Below are 17,436 nucleotides of genomic sequence, written 5' to 3' on the forward strand. Positions count from 1 at the left end.
GGAGAGGAAGGAAGGAAGGAAGGAAGGAAAGGAGGGAGGAAGGGAGAGGAAGGAAGGAAGGAAGGAAGGGAGAGAGGGAGGGAGGAAGGAAGGAAGGAAGGAAGGAAGGAAGGAAGGAAAGAAGGAATCTTGCAGCATGCAAGTCTCAAATTATATACGATTACAAATATTTACAGTTACAGAATCACACAATTCTTACTATACAGAAATAAGAACCTATTCTTATTATACTCTATAGAAATAAGAAACTATTCTTATTATACTCTAAAGAAATAAGAACCTAAAGTTATTACTCCAAACTCACCTTATAGTTACTATGTACAAAAAAATTAAACAAGAACCTTATGTACACATTAAATATATCTAATGAGCCAAACTAGAACCTTATATATACATTATATACATCTAATATTCCCCTGAGGTGGGTGTTGATCAACACTTGTAAAACTTTATAACACTTTACCATTTATGTATCATTTAGTTATTTTAACATTTTCTATAATCCTATAAAAGTATATTAATAATTATTTTGACACAGAAATCCTAAATCCTATAACATAACATAAATTATACATTTACCTAGTGTGTATTACTCATTCTATTTTAAAATTAAACCTTTATGTACAAGAAAATCAAATCTTTTTATTGAAAAGCAAAATTTAAGTTCAGGAGTTCAATGTCTTTGAAATAATGTCCAGTTGTCTTTATATTCTTTCTTGATGCATGCAATTAACCTTTTTTGACAACAAGTACTCTTTTCACATGAGAACAACAGATTCATGATGTCTTTTCTCCTATCTTGATTGCTGTAGGGATTGTTAAAAAGTACTTGGAATGAACCTTCTCAGGTCAGCTAAGTTGCTCCTGGTTGCTGGAAGTTCTTTACATAAACTGTATCTCCAGGATTTAAATCATGAAGAGAAAAGTCTACAAGTCCAGCTTGCATTACAGCTCTTGATTCACGAGTTCTTTTATCTTGATTTGTACACCTCTTATATATGTGGCAATAGCATCATATCCTCCTAACAATAGTGTATATATAGAGTTAAATGGTTTTGCGTGAATGGGTGGATGACCAAAAAGCATCTCAAATGGTGAAATGTATAGCTCTCCCCTTGGTCTACTTCGCAGGTAGAATAAAGCTAATGGTAGAGCATCAGGCCATTTCAAGTGAGTCTCAGTACATAATTTGCCAATCATTATTTTAATTCCCCGTTCATTCTCTCCCCTTGTCCGGAGCTCTGTGGGTGGTATGGCACATAAAATTTTGGTGTTATATCTAGGTATGAATATATTTGTGCTAAAATTGAATCTGTAAATCAATTCTTGCTGGTAAACCAAATTGAGGTATTGTTTCTTTTAGTAATATTTTGGATACAAATGCTGCCTTTGCTCTTGCAGTTGGAAATATGGCAGCCATCTTGTTAGCTGGTTTACTAAAACTAAACAAAATTTGTAATGTCCAGCTTTTGGCATTGTTATGAAGTCAATTTGGAGATATTCAAATGGTGTGTTGGCTAAAGGACATCCTCCAAATGACTTTCCTCAAAATATATGTTGGTTATATGCTTTGATAGTTGCACAAGCTGCAGAGACTTTAGAGGCAATGTTTGTTATACCAGTGGCTATCCATACTTTCTTTATCGAATCTACAATGCCTTGTGTTCCAAAATGACTGTTTTTATGGATAGATTGGCAAATTTGTTGATAAAAAGTTCTAGGAAGGATTGGTTTACCTTCTGATGCCAACTATACATCATTAATTTTTTAACCTTAAAGTTCTGTTTCCATTTTTTAACTTCTTTTTCATTACATTCCAAGGATAAATCTGATTCATTAATGATTATCAAATTTAAAATCAATTCAGGGACTTCTATAGCAGCAACATCTGCTTGGTGGTTTCCTTTCAAAACAAAGTTAGTTCCACCTTTATGAGCAGAGTACAACAACCAGGGTTTCAGGTAGTTGGAGAGCTGAAAGAACCTCACTGATAATTTCTGCATTTGTGATCGTTTTGCCAGCTGATGTTAAGAAACCTCTTTGGAGACAAAGGGTACCCTACAGTAACATATTCCAAAGGCATACTTTGAATCAGGATATACTATAGCTTTTTTATCTCTTGCAATTACACAGGCTTGTTTTAACACTATTAATTCTGCACCTTATGCACTTATATTTGATGGAAGTGAAGCTGACCACAGAATTGCAAATTCTATGACTATGGCTGCTCCAGTGTAATGTGTACCATTTCTCATAAAGGAAGAACCATCTGTAAACAAAACTGGATCTGCATTTTTTAAAGGAGTATCCAGGAGATTTTCACGTTTTTTTTCTGCCATAGACACTAATGATTTGTAACTAAGCAATAGTTCTACTGTGATGGGTAAATCTAGAAGCAATATATCAGGATTGAGTATGATGTAGCATTTTAAAGTGATGTTTTTATTTCCTAATAAAGTTATTTCATATCTTGTAATATCTTTGGTCTGAGATTGCCCGTGTTCTATGTCTTAATTGTAATGCTTCTTTTTCATGAAGACATATTAGTTAGTGGGCATCCCAACACTAAGTCTGCAGATTTTGTTAATAGCAAAGCTATTGCAGCAACTCCTTTGAGGCATGGTGGTGCTCCAGAAGCTATTGGGTCTAATTCAGCTGAATAATATGAAATTAGACTTTGAACAGGTCCTAAAGCGTGTGTTAACACATCTGAGGCTACTCCTCTTTGTTCATGTACATGCAAAGTGAATGGTTTTTTGTAACCAACAGAGCAGGTGCAAATAAATTGCTTGTTTAAATTTAGTAAGCTAAGCTAGGTGTTCTGGATTGAACTTAAGTGGTTATATAACTACATCCTTTGTCAATGCTATATAAGGGGTTTGGTGATTTTCCCATAGCAAGGAATCCATTGCTTGCAAAATCCTGTAGTTCCCAAAATTGCTCTTAATTGTTTTTTAGTGGATGGGGCACTTAATTTTTTAATATCTTCAAAACACTTAAGAGAAATGAAATGCGAACCTTCAGCTAAAACAAATCCTAAATAATCCACTAGGGAGACACCAATGAACCTTTGATTTTGAGATGTCCTCTTTTATATAATTCCAACAGGATACGTTTGCTATCTTCTTGGCATGCTCCAGCATTTGCTGAGGCCAAGAGCAAATCATCCACAAAATATATTAAACAGCTCTCCTTAAATGCAATATTTGCCAAATCTTCTGTCAAAATTTGGGAAAATAAAGTTGGACTTTCTACATAACCCTGAGGTAGACAGCACTCTAACCAGGTGAATACAAATATTTTTCCGGAATCTTCATGGATGGGTATTGAAAAAAGGGAGAACACAAATCCATTACTATGAAATATTTAGCAGTGCTAGGAATAGAGAAAATAATAGTTGATAGACTCGGAACAATGAGCTATCTTTTGAAGACATGATTATTAGTAGCCCTTAAAACTTGGGCAAATCAATAAACAGGGTTTCCTTATTCATCTAATTTTGGTTTAATAGGCAAAATAGGTATATTATATTCATATTTGCAGGGGATTATTATTTTCTGTTTGATTAAAGAATTTATCACTTAGGTAATTCCCTTAATTGCTTCTTTTGATAATGGATATTGTGGAATAGACAGAGGTGGCCACCTCTCATTCTAATTTGAACTGGAACAACTGATTTAATCTTGCCTACATTGGTAGAAGAAGTAGCCCAGAGAGATTCAGGTATATCTATTGGTATTTTAAAAGTTGGAGTTTAACCACCTCCTGATTATCTAAAAAGAGTACTGAGAACAAATTTAGATTCTTCAGGTAGTTTTAATGTAATATCGCCCTCTTGCCCTCTTGACTATACATTATCGTGGCTCTTAACTTATATAACAGATCTCTCCCCAATAAATTCATAGGGGAGTTAGCATTAGAAGGAACAAATGTTCCATGAATAAAGGGCCCACCAACATCATTCACAGTGAAAGCTTTTGAACTTCCAAAGGTGTTCCAGACACCATCACAACATTAATAGAGCCAATAGAATTACAATTAGGATCAGGTGTACTCATTAGCACAGATCTTGATGCCCCAGTAACTAGAAGACAATCATATAACGTATTCCCAACTTTCAGTGTTACGTGTGATTCGCTGCTATCTAGGGGAAAATGGACTGGTATGACTGGCATAATTATATCTGTATTTGGAAAATCAAATGTTTCACTCTGATTCCAGAGTCCCTTCTCCCCTGTCAAACCTACATAAAATCCATGTGCATCTCTCTGAGATTACTCTTGTTGAGGACTTACCATGGACGTGCCCCATTACAGATATATTGTAACAAGTACTTTGCCTCATTTTGGTTCTTGCTTCTATCATTCCCATAGTTTCCATAATTGTAATTTCTGAAATTGCTTCTTATTATTATTTCTCTCTCCTTAATTCATCAAGTTCCATATTTATCCAGTTAGGACAACTGGTTTTGAAATAGTCCTTGACTACCTTGCAATAATTTTTTACAAACTGCCTTCTCAATTGTCTAATATCTCTTTCTCTGGTCAAATCTATGTCTATATATCTTCCTCCTAGTTCTATAAGTCTGTCCATGAACTGTGAAGGATTTTCTCCTATCTTTTGCTTTAACTTTTCAAATTTTGTCCAGGTACCAGCTCTATCAGAACAAGCTCTCATTGCATTAAGTACTGCCTCCCTAGCATGACATAATCTCACATAGTCCTGGAGATTGTTAAAGTCCCAGTGAGGATCAATCTCAGGCCAGTGATCTCTGCCCATTCTCCAATTAGCATCATTTGTAAATCTGATAACTTTATCTTTTTCCCTTATAGTCAGTAATTCGTTTAGAAGATGTTCAAAATCAATCAAGCTTGGATCAAATTGCCTGCAAATTGTTTCTAGCTTTTTTATAACTGCTATGGGCTCCTCTGCTTCCCTTAAATCCCTCAATACCCTGAGGAGTAAATGGTCTTTGATACCTAATAGTTATCAACTCGTTCTTAGGATTAAAAGTTGGTACTTCTCTTAAAGGGAGTAGGGTAGAGTTTGTATCTTCTTTCTTTTGGTTTTTGGTTTTAGCTGCCTTGGTGGGAGAGTTAGAAACAATAGGAGAGGCAGGTTGGGTCAAGTGAGAGATGTTTCATTTTGTTGGGCAATAGTTTTAGTCAACTGGGAGATGTAATCCTCAAGATATGCACTCTAGTCTCCATTAATCTCTCTTTTAGTAGTTTCCTTTTCTTGGTAAGAATTAAACTAAATACTTGATAAAGTTGGTACCCTTAAAACAATCCGGATAGCACAAATACTCTCATAAGCAGTACTAACCGCAGATAATCCAAAACAGTGAGATGTAACATCTCAGTGAAGGTCCCTGGTAGTGGAGTTGTTTGAGATAAAGTGGCACCTCCTCCTTCACTAACTGTACCATGATATCAAGCACCATAGTTATACTTCTATCCTTTTCCTAATTTTGAAAAGAAAAGAAGATCAATGGATTAATCAAACTCCTACTGGCTCGTTAGGCTGTGAAATGTTAAAAAGTTTTGGTAGGAGTTTGAACAAAGGTCAGAAGAGCAATTTGATAAAACACAAAACAATTAAGTTTATTTTGAGGAAAGTTTAAATAGGAGATTGAAAGGAAGAAAATGAGAGTAATCTTATAACTATATCTAAAATCCCAATCCCAACTAAAAATTTCTAAAAAACCCTAAATCTAACTGCCTTTGAGGGCAGGTGCTTCTGCCTGAGCCAGGCTCATTCCTAACTTCTTTACACTGGCTAACAAAAATAATATTCTCTATCCAACTACCTAAGCTAATCAATAAGCATTAATCATCTACCACCTTCTTACAGGCTGTTAAGGCCTTAAATTCGTTTTCTCTATACCCAACTGTCAGTCTCAGAGACACAGAGGCAGACTTCTTATCTCTCTAGGGAACCCAGAGACAAAAGCTGCTAACTGTCAAAACTACTCCTTTATTTAACTCCTCCTCTGTCTCCTAGGTAATGGAACCTTCCCCATTAGCTCACAGAAGCTATCAGTTTAACTGACTCTTATTGAGAAATCTCTCTCAAAGGGACAGTGGGAGAGATAAAGAAAACTCTTAACAGATCCACTGAAGTATCCAGATAAGTGACTATGAATACTTACCTTGATTCTGAAAACTCCTGTTCCTCTATGAGGTCTCTTATGATATCTGAGCTGGAGCTAAAAGGACATGTACATAGATTATCAGAAGGCATTTATTAAATCATCTGAAAGCTGCACTTTGATTGGCAAGGCACAGAGCAATTTAAAGAACCCATAACTGCCCCTAGGGCTTACAGTCTTATATTAATAAAATGTCACTAAACAATACCTCACAATTCCAGATTTGGGCACAGTATATATAGTGACAGAATCTACCCCTCTCATTATAATAGGGAAAACTTACTTAAGAAAGCATTTTAATAGCATGATACTACACAAATGGACAGAGCTTTTTATAATCCCAAGCAGCTTCTTGCTTCCAAAGCCCATCTTTTCAACATGATGCTCCACAGCTATAAATCTTCAGATGTCACACTCTGTGAGGAATTAAAAGTTGCAAGTGGCCCAAATAGCAATGCAGCAATGTATGGCAGCCACAAGTAAATCACAGGCATTTCCAGTGATGACCTATGCCCAAGAAGAGAGGAAATTCATTGGTGAACCTGTCATGAGGTCTGAGTAAGAAGAAACACAGATAGTCTTAAGAGGTCTTCTCTGGTACCTTTGAGGAAGTCCTTCAGCAGGCTGAGTTGAGCATCTGTGGAGTGTATAAAGAACAAAGGAAAGACTCATATAGAATGAAAGGATATGGGTAGGTGGGTTGTATTCCAAACTATGGAAGAACATTCACATTAAGATCAAAAATCAATCAAAGGGCCTTGAGTCCATAAAGACTGGTTGAAGGAATTATGAGTGTTTGTTTAGCCTTGAGAAGAGAAGATTGGATTGGAGGGAGAGATAATAGAGGAAAGGGAGGATATGTGGTGGTATTATTTTCAATTATTTGTGGGGCTATGACATGAAAAGAAGTAGATTCGTTATCCTTGGCCTCAGATGGAAGAACTAGAAGCAAAAGGTAGAAGCTACAAAGAGTCATATATAATTTTACAAAAAAAAAAAAAGAAAAGAAAAATAAGAAAAAAAAAGTAGGGACAGAATGAGAGAGAGAAGCCCTGGATTCCCTTTCACTTTTAGCTTTTCAAGCAAAGGCTAGATGACCACTTGTTAGATAGTACAGGAGATACTTTTTCAGGTATGGGTTGGAATAAAAGTTTCTGAAAAGACCTTTCAAATTCTGAACTCAATGATTCTTATTCTGTGAAATGCTAATGAAGAAGAAAATAATATAGGGAATATAGGGAACCCCGATGATTTTCCTATAAATTTAGACATTGAAAACCAATTGCCTGATATAGACTATAGTTGCTTAAAGGGCAGGGCAAAAGGGGGGGAAAAACCTTATTGGAAAAAAATGGCTGAAACCTCTCTTTTTACAGAAAATTATTTGTCCAAGTTCATATGGGTAGTGAGTGACAGAACCAGGTTCTGAATCTGGGTACTTTGACAATAAATTCGGTGGTCTAGGTGCTAAAGAAATGGTAAACACCATTAACACTAAGAATTTATCCTGTAATTCCTTCATGTAGCCTAGGATGAAGGTAATACAAGTATGTAACATTTCACTACATTTAGTAATTCTCTCTGCAACATCTGTTGGTTTCATATCTGCTTGAATATAAATTAGTTTACTTCAATATGAGGCTTCTTTTTCCTTATCTTTAAAATGAGACTAAATGAGAAGACTGAATTAGATGATTTATTAGGGAAGCCAAGTTAATAAAGCAGAACATGAGTTGGATCCAGAACCAGAGGACATATTCGATCCCAATTCTACCACACACTACCTGGAAGATTTGGAGTAAGATATTTATTTAACTTCTCCGGTCCTCAGTTTTCTCATCTATAAAGTATTTGTGGGAACTTTCCAATTCTAAATCTATGTTCCTATAATCTCTTCTTTTCCATAATTCTATGATACTAACATTCAGTGAGACCTAAGTTATCTTCAACCCTACTTACTTTTAACTAATTGAAGCTCTTTCTGATGTGATCAGAATAGGCAAGAAATGGAGGCTGGATTAGATTTGGCTGTAATAGGATTCACAGTGCTAAGTGACTGACTGAAAATGACTTTTTCCAAGTTTCCTAAGTAATATTGGTATAAGATGGAATAGTAGATAAGAGTGGTAGACTTAGAAGTCAGGAAGATCTGACAAGCAACACGTTGCAATCTAAATCTTTATAATTTTCAAGGTATTGTGTTAGGCACTCCAGATAAAAAGATAAAGGACAAAGATTATATATATGTGTATGTACACATATATATAATATCCTAACTTCAAGAATTTTATATACCACTTACTATGTGACTATGGGCAAGATACTCATTCCTTCCAAGAAAAAGTTTTCATGTATAAAACTGGAATAACAATACCTATAGAATCTATTTCACAAGTTGTTGTGGCTTAAATGAGATTACATACTGAAAATATTTTTAAAACCTTAGAGCACTATATAAACATCAATTATCATCTACTATTAAAGTAGACAGGTGTAGGAGAGGCTTACATTTGAAACAGGCAGTTATATATGAAATAATTTCATGGAAGGTCCTGGGTTTGCCAAGATAACTGAGCCTGTCACAAGTACATAAATAAGCTTCACTAAAAGTTTGTTCCTACGAGTTAAAGGATTGTTTTCTGTCAAACTAAAACAATCCCAAAGGGCAAGCAGAGTAAGTTCTTATCAGTGGCTTATATATGTGTGAACTAGTGTAAATTCTTTACTACATAACAACTACCTATGGGTAGATTTAGATGGAGAGGAGGGAAATAAAGCAAAGTATTGGACATTGTAATGGGAAGAGTTAGAGGGTAAAAAAAAGGAGGTGGGAGCACCAAGGATAAACTTCCTGCTAATTCACAATTTTGCTAAGGATCAGCTCTGGTTAGGTAGATACAGATAATACCCAGTCCTTGACTATAATCCTGTAAAATCTAGAAACTTTCCACAGGTGAGATTATAGGCTATCAATAATTATACAGAATATCATCCTTTCCACTCTTCTTAAGGCATGTTGATGGAAATTTTAGGTTGTACTTTATTTAAGTGGATTAAAAACCAAATTCAAGATGTGAAAGTGGGGTGAAATGGAGAGGTCACACTTGGTACTACTTGTCAGATTTGTCCAACTCTGATACAGCTAAATCAGATCCAAGTTGGGAGAACCTAGTATCATATGGCCCAGGACCCAGAATCTCTGCACTGTTAAAAGATGAAATAAGGAAGTTGAGAGAACAGGTTTCCTTTCCTTTTTAATGTAATAGTTACAAAGCATTCAACCCTTTCCAGATAAGTAAGCAAAATTGTCAACCCTGTCAACTAAGTCTGTATGTTGTATGATCAATTTACACTAGAGCTTTCAGAGTACCAGTTAAAGCCACTCATTCGTTTGTTAAAGGAAAATATTTGCTGTACATTAAGGACACAAACCTAAGAGGTTTCTTAGTGATGTGATGCCACATCAGTGAAAACAGATGGTAGAGGAAGAATTTTTTTAAAAGCCATGAAAACCTCTGAAAGTTGCCTATTCCTTTCACCATAAATGAAAATGACATCAGCTTCCATTTTGAGTCACCAACAAGCTGGTTCTCAACAGTTCCTTAACTTAAACTCCAGTGACCTTCATTTCCATTTCAGCTATCCAGCACAGGAGCCAGTCCTCAGTAACCCCAGTTAGTATCTTTGATCTCTCTCGGTAGCATTTGATACTGCCAACCACCCCTTCTTGAAATTTTCTATCCATCCTTAACTGTGTGGCACTGAATTATCCTGATTCTCCTTACCTGTAGATGTTTCTTCTATATTCTTCACAAGTATTTCCTAAGTTCTAAAAGGCTGTGCCCGTGGAGAACAGGCTTATGTAGACTCTCCAAAGCTGAAACAGCTTACAAAGAAGTCTGGTACAGGACTGTATGCCCACTGATCCAGGCTGACCACTGGATAAAGAATTTTTCTAAAGGACTGTCCATCTATTGGGGAATGGCTGAATAAATTACAATATACTGTGGAATACTACTATGCCATTAGAAATCATGAAAGAGAAACCTGAGACTTGTATGAATTGATGCAAAGTGAAGTGAACAGAGAACAATTTTTATAATAAAAAATCAACAACAGGAAGTTAAAGGTTTGTTGACTTGAGAACATTAAAGATAAACTCTGAAGCACTTAAGAACTATGTTCAGTAGAATTAAAACCATGATTCTGGAGAAGTGACAATAACAAATATTACTAACTTCCAGAGAGAGAGGTGATGGATTCAAGCTGATGGATGATGGTCATTATGGGGATTTGTTTTGCTTGATTATGCCCGTTACAAAGTTTTTGTTTTTCTTTTTTTAAATTAGGGTGAGAGCGGAAGAGAAATTTTAATTGAAAATAAAATGAAAAATTTATAGTCATATCAATTCCCAGAGACTATTTTTTAAAAAATGCCCTAATAATTCATTTTTTACTTTTTTTATTTATCTTTTTAAATTCTGAACTTACCACCAAAAAAAAAAAAATGGACATTTTCAAATATCTAGTAGATTAGAAGACTGTCTGTGAAACTACAGGATTTCTACCCTCTACAGTTTACTTTTCTTTCCAAGTATATAATAAATTCAACCTATTTTTCAAAACTGTCCTGCTTATCTGTGCTTTTTTTTCTCTAGCCTTGCTACTCTTCACTTTGCATTAAAAAAAGAATGTGTGTGTGTGTGTGTGTGTGTGTGTGTGTGTGTGTGTGTGTGTGTGTGTACACATATAGAAAGCAGCTGGGTAGCTCAGTTGATTGAGAGCTAGGTCTAGAGATGAGAGGTCCTAGGTTCAAATCTGGCCCCAGACACTTCACTTGACACCCATTGCCTATCCCTAACATCTGCCTTGGGTCGAAGGCAGACAGTAAGGGTTAAAAAAAAAGTACTATTAAGTGTAAAAAATTTTGAAAATTGCTTCAGTGACCTGTTACCTTTATTCCTACTTCAATCAACTAAAACTCTTCTTTTCAAAGTTACAAATAATCTCATAATTGCCTAAATTAATGGTCCTTTTTTTCAATTCTTATCATTCTTGACCTCTTTAAAGTACATATCGCTGCTGACCACCATCTCCTCTAGGATACACTCCCCTCTCTGGAAATGGCCCTGCTCTCCTCCTGGTTTTCTCCTTCCTATTTCTCAGAATCCTTTATTAAATCAATATTGTAATGCCCCCTAATTGTGGGTGAATCCCAAGGCACACAGAAACACATCTAACAGTGCTGCTTTTTTTCTAAATAAGATCCTACTGCCAAAATCGAAACAAATGATAAACTCAAAATTGTGGACAAAAGTGAGATAGATCTTGGTCTACCTGGATATCTTGGTCTCGGAATTCTGCTTCACTTTACTAATGCCAGGAATTGGATTACTACGCATGCCGTTGCCAGCCCTGAGCTCAACTTTTCCTCTATCACCAGGGTACAAAGTCATCAGGTCCTGTTATTTATCTAGTGCTGCTGGTACACACAGTACTTTAGAGAAGGTAAAAAGCAAGTCCATGACACAAAAATAACTCAGCTTGAGGATTAGTTACAAGGGGTTTTTTTAATACAATATTTTATCTTTGCCCTGATTTTACCTCTGTCTCTTCCTCAGTTATTTAATTAGGATCATAGATTCAGAACTACAATGGACCTCAGAGATGAGAAAATTGAGGCCCAAGAGTTGAAAATCTAGTCTCTTTCCACATACTGGACTTATTTTCTTAAATTTATCATTTATTTATAACATTATTTTCTTTTTTTTTTTTTAAACCCTTAACTTCTGTGTATTAGTTCCTTGGTGGAAGATTGGTAAGGGTAGGCAATGGGGGTCAAGTGACTTGCCCAGGGTCACACAGCTGGGAAGTGGCTGAGGCCGGGTTTGAACCTAGGACCTCCTGTCTCTAGGCCTGGCTCTCACTCCACTGAGCTACCCAGCTGCACCTATTTTCTTTTTTTAAATTTTGAGTTCCAAATTCTCTCCGTTCTTCCCCCGACAATGATAAGGCAAGCAAAATGGTATTATTTAATTATATATGTGAAGTGTAAAATATATTTCGATATTGGCCATTTCATTTTAAAAAAGTGAGAAAATTATATTTCAATTTGTACTTAGGGTTCATCAATTCTTTCTTGGGAGGTAGAAGCATTTTGTCATCATGAATCTTTTGGAATCATCTTAAATCATTGTCTTTCACAATTGATCATCATTACAACATTGCTGTTATTTTGCACAAAGATTTCCTGGTACTTCTCACTTTATTTTGCACAGTTCACGTAAGTCTTTCCATGCTTTTTTGTTCGTTTTCTGAAACCATTCCCTTGTCATTTCTTATGCCACAACAATCCTGCATCACAATCACATGCTACAACTTATTTAGCCATTTCCCAAGTGATAAGTATTCCCTTAACATCCAATTCTTTGCCACCACAAAAAGAGCAACAACAAGTATTTTTATACATATAGGTCCTTTTCCTTTTCCTTTGATCTCTTTGGGGTACAGATCTAGTAGTAGTATTGCCGGGTCAAAGGGTATGTACAGTTATATAGCATTTGGCCATATTTCCAAATTGTTCAGAATAGTTGGATCAGTTCTCAACTCTACCGATAATTCCTTAGTGTGCCTATTTTTCCTCATCCCTTCTGGCATTTTGCATTTCTGACAGGTGTGAGATGGTACATCTGAGTTGTTTTAATTTGCAATTCTCTAATCAACAATGATTTAGAGCATTTCTTCATATGACTATAATTAACTTTGATTTCTCTGAAACAGCTCTTTGTTTAAATTTGACTCAGTTCCCTATATATTTGAGAAATTTGCTATAACTTCACTGTCTAAAGTTCCTTAGCAAAATATAGTTTTCCTGATTATCTCATTAGGTCTCTTTTTGCTTTTGCTTTTTTCTAAGATCATGATTGTTACCCCTGGCTTCTTTACTTTAGCTGAAGTATAATATATTCTGCTCCCTTAATCTGTCCTTCCTTTTATCAACTTTTTCCCCTCATTGTCTCTTATCCCCTTCCCTTCTCATTTTCCTGATAGATAAGATAGATTTCTATACCAAAGTATGTGCATGTATTCTTTCCTATTTGAACCAGTCCTGGTAAGAGTAAGGTTTAAGCACTGCCCTCCCCCCTCATTTTCCCTTTCCCTATAACAGCCTACTTCTTTTATGTGAGAAGATTCTCCCTAGTCTACCTCCTCCTTTCCTCCTCTCCCAGTGCTCCTGGAATTATTTTGGATGTATTGTGTATGTTTACTATTCCTGTCCAAATAGTTACTCCTTAAGGACAGAAGACCAGTACTACTTTAATATATAATGATTACTTTACAACATTATGTGTTTCAAATAAATACTGGTAACCATATAATAGAAGGTAAGGAAGTGAGTCAAACAGGAGAAGGAAAGATTAAATACTGACATCTTCAGTGTTAGTGAATTTAAAATGGATGGAAATGGGTGGATTTATTTCAAGTGATCACTACATATCCTACTATGGGCAAGAATTCCTTAAAAGAAATGGAAAAGTCATCATAGTCAATAAAAAGGTGAGAAAAGCAGTCATATGGTATAATCTTAAAAATTACACAATGATATCTGTTTGAAACTAAGGCAACTCTAATACAAGTCTAAGCTTCAACCACTGATGTCAAAGAGGCCAATGTTGCTCAGCTCTATGAAGACCATACAACATCTTCTAAAAATAACACCAAAAAAGGTTGTCACATTCACCCTAAGGGATTGGAATCTAAAGTAGGAAATCAAAAGATGATTGGAAAAACACATTAGTTTGGTCTGGGAGTACAAAACGAAACAGGGAACGCTAACAGAGTTTTGTCAAGATAGCTCAGTGGTCGGAGCAAATACTCTTTCAACAACCCAAAAGGAGACTCTACACACACCTGAACATCACCAGATGGTCAATATCAAAATCAGATTGATTACATGCTTTGCAGCCAAAGGTACAGAAGAGATCTATACGGTCGGTTAAAAAAGAACAGGAGTTGACTGTGGCTCAGATCATAAACTTTTTGTAAAATTCAAACTTAAAATGAAGAAAGCAAGAAAAATTATCATACCATCTAGATGTGGCCTATGTAACATCCTTTATGAATATGAAGTAGAAATGATGAATAGATTTAAGAAATTAACATTTGTAGATGGAGTGCCTGAAGAACTATGAACATAGGTTTGCAGTATTGTACAGGAGACAGCAACAAAAAGCATTCTAAAGGAAAAAAAGAGCAAGAAAGCAAAATGGCAGTCTGAAGAGGCTTTACAAATAACTGAGGAAAGAGGGGAAGCAAAGGGGAAAGGAGAAAGGGCAAGATAAACCCAACTGAATGTAGAATTTCAGAGAATAGCAAAGAGAAATAAGGTTTCCTTAACTAAGCAATGCAAAGAAATAGAAGAAAAGAGAATGGGGAAAAAAAGAGATCTCTTCAAAAAAATTAGAGCTATTAAGGGAATGTTTCAGGCAAAAATGGACATAATAAAAGACAACAATGGTAGGTACTTCAGGAAAAAAGTGGCAATAACATATAGAAGAACTATCTAAGATCTTAACATGACAAATAACCACAATGGTGTGGTTACTAGAGTCACATATCTGGAAGAATGACGTCAAGTGGGCCTTAAGAAGTATTGCTAACAATAAGGCTAGTAGAGATGGCAGACTTCTAGTTCAAGCTTTTTACAATCCTAAAAGATGAGGTTGTTAAAAGTGTTGCACTAAGTACTGCTGCCAGCAAATTTGGAAAACAGCAGTGGCTACTGGATTGGAAAAGATCAGCTTATGACCCAGTCCCAAAGAAGGGTAACGACAAAGAATGTTCAAATTGCCATATAAGTACACTCGTTTCACATGCCAACAAGGTTATCCTAAGGTACTGCAAGCTAGACTTCAACAGTATGTGACCTGAGAATGACCAGACGTGTCAGAAGAACTACAGACCAAATTGCCAACATTCATTAAATTATGAGAAAGAAAGGAAATTCCAGAAAAACATCTACTTCTGTTTCATTGACTAAAGTCTTTGTGTGGATCACAACAAAATGTGCCAAGTCCTCAGAGAAATAGGAGTACCGGATCATCTTATCCGTCTCCTGAAGAACCTATATGCAGGGCAAGAAGCAGCAATTAGAACTGAACACAAAACAGCTGGTGGGTTTAAAATCTGAAAGGGTGTTCGACAAGGCTGTATATCATTACCTTATTTATTGCAGAGTAAATCATGTGAAATGACAAGGTGGATGAATCTGAAGTTGGCATTAAATTTTCTGGGAGAAATATCAACAATTTCAGAAATGCAGATAACACCACTCTGATGGCAATATGTAAATTATCTTGATAGGCTTGAGTTATAAAGGTGTGTGTGTAGGACTGATTCTATTTACCTGGGACTCAGAGTGATTTAGAGAAACTGACTTTCACGAGGACCCAGAGTAACCTCAAGAATGGACTGTCTTTGAAAGTAAGAGCCTGGATGAGGGAATCCTCGAAGCCAGACCTCTCAGGTCCGGGAGTTAGACTGGAGCTGGGTCCCTTAGGCCACTGGCTTGTTCCATACCAGCTTTCAGAGTCTCTCTAGGATGAGATAACCAAAGTCCTTATAGTTTGTACAAACATGTCTGGTCCCAGACCCTTTATCTCTGATTGAGTTGTTTATTTATTTATTTATTGCTGCTTAAGTGTTATCACTTAGCTTCAGTTATGGGACACCTGGCCCTAAGACTCACTGGGGTCACTGTATTGCTAAAACCTTGAAACTGAGTTATAGCATACTTTTACCTTGCTACCTTACGTCAGTTAAGGATACCAAAGAGTCTTTGTTCCTCCTTGCATTTGGGAATCCACCACCCCCGTTTCCTGGGAACTCTCCAGGCCACCTCACATCTCTACCTACATCAGTTCCTTTGCCCACCTCCCTTCTCCAGAAGATTATTTAATCTGTTCCTTGCCACTTTTGAGCTGAGCTCCTCTAGCAATAGTGAGGAACTCCACATGCTCATGTATGTCCTTGCTTAATAAAGATCATCTTGATTTTAAAGGCAGAATCTCTCTTGGTCATCTTCCTGTTCTGGGAAAGTGGAACAGAGGTCTCTTGGAATCTGTGTACCCAAGGTGTTTGCTCCCCCTTGGGGGGAGAGACCCAAATTCCACACAGTTAGTACCTCAGTTTGCAGCAGAAAAGTGAAGAAGCATTAAGAAGTTTCTTGATGATGATGATTATGATGAAAGAGAAAAGTGTAAAAGCTGTCTTGAAGCTTAACATAAAAAAAATTAAAATCATCGCAACTAGTCCCATCAGTTCTTTGCAAATAAGGAGAAATGGAAACAATATCTGTTTTTATATCCTTAGGCTCAAAGATCATTGTAAATGGTGACTGCAGCTAAGAAATTAAAGAGATCCTTGCTACTTAGAAGGAAAACTATGGTAAATCAGAATAGCATACTAAAAATCAGACACATCAATCACCATGCTGACAATGGTCCATATGGCCAAAGTTATGGCTTTCCTATTTACTATGTCTGGCCCGTGAGAGCAGAACTCTGAGGAAAGCTGAGTAATGCAGAACTGGTACTTTCAAAATGTGGTTCTGGAAAAGACTCGAGAGTCCATTGGTCTCCAAGGAGATCAAATAAGTCAATACTTAAAGAAATTAACTCAGATTATTCACTAGAAGGTCAAATATCAAAGCTAAAGTTTAAATATTTTGGCCACATAAGAAAACAGAACTCACTTGAAAAGACCCTGATGTTGGGAAAGAAGAAGGCAAAAGAAGATGGAGACAGCAAAGGATGAGATAGATAGATAGTATCACGGAATCAATGAACATGAGCTTGGACAGGCTTCAGGAGAAAGTGGAGGATAGAAGGATCTCAAGTGCTATGAGCCATGGGGGTCATGAAGAGTCCGACACAAGTGAATGACTGAACAACAACAAAACTATATAATCCTCCTTAGAACCCTCTTTCTTAATAGGAATTTAATATTAGGATTGGTCAATATTTTTCAGTTCTAGGTATTTACATATATTTTCTAAAGAAAGCCCTTTTGTAAAAACAATGAAATGGGGAACTGTGCATATTCTAAAAGTAATGCAAAAAATAATTCACCTAGTAAAAGAGTTTTAGTTTTCTTAATTATAAAATTATGGGATCAGACTAGATGATTTCTAAGATGATGTTAAAATTCTTTATCTATGATTCTGTGTTCTCTGGTAAGAATATGTTTCCCAAACATTACAAATTTAAGCTTGGACCAGGAAAAAA

At 36.1% G+C, this 17,436-nt stretch overlaps 1 protein-coding gene across 1 annotated transcript in view; it reads right to left on the bottom strand.

Moving 5' to 3' along the window:
• The window catches only part of RAD18 (RAD18 E3 ubiquitin protein ligase), a 123,807-nt gene that overhangs the window by 14,911 nt on the left and 91,460 nt on the right, over positions 1-17,436 (bottom strand). The window contains exon 13 of the mRNA XM_044675981.1: positions 6,152-6,208. Within this exon, the coding sequence (XP_044531916.1) occupies positions 6,152-6,208 (57 nt within the window). The remainder of the gene's footprint in view (positions 1-6,151; positions 6,209-17,436) is intronic.

The sequence above is a fragment of the Gracilinanus agilis genome, chromosome 1 (assembly GCF_016433145.1).
Source record: "Gracilinanus agilis isolate LMUSP501 chromosome 1, AgileGrace, whole genome shotgun sequence".
Lineage (NCBI taxonomy): Eukaryota > Metazoa > Chordata > Mammalia > Didelphimorphia > Didelphidae > Gracilinanus > Gracilinanus agilis.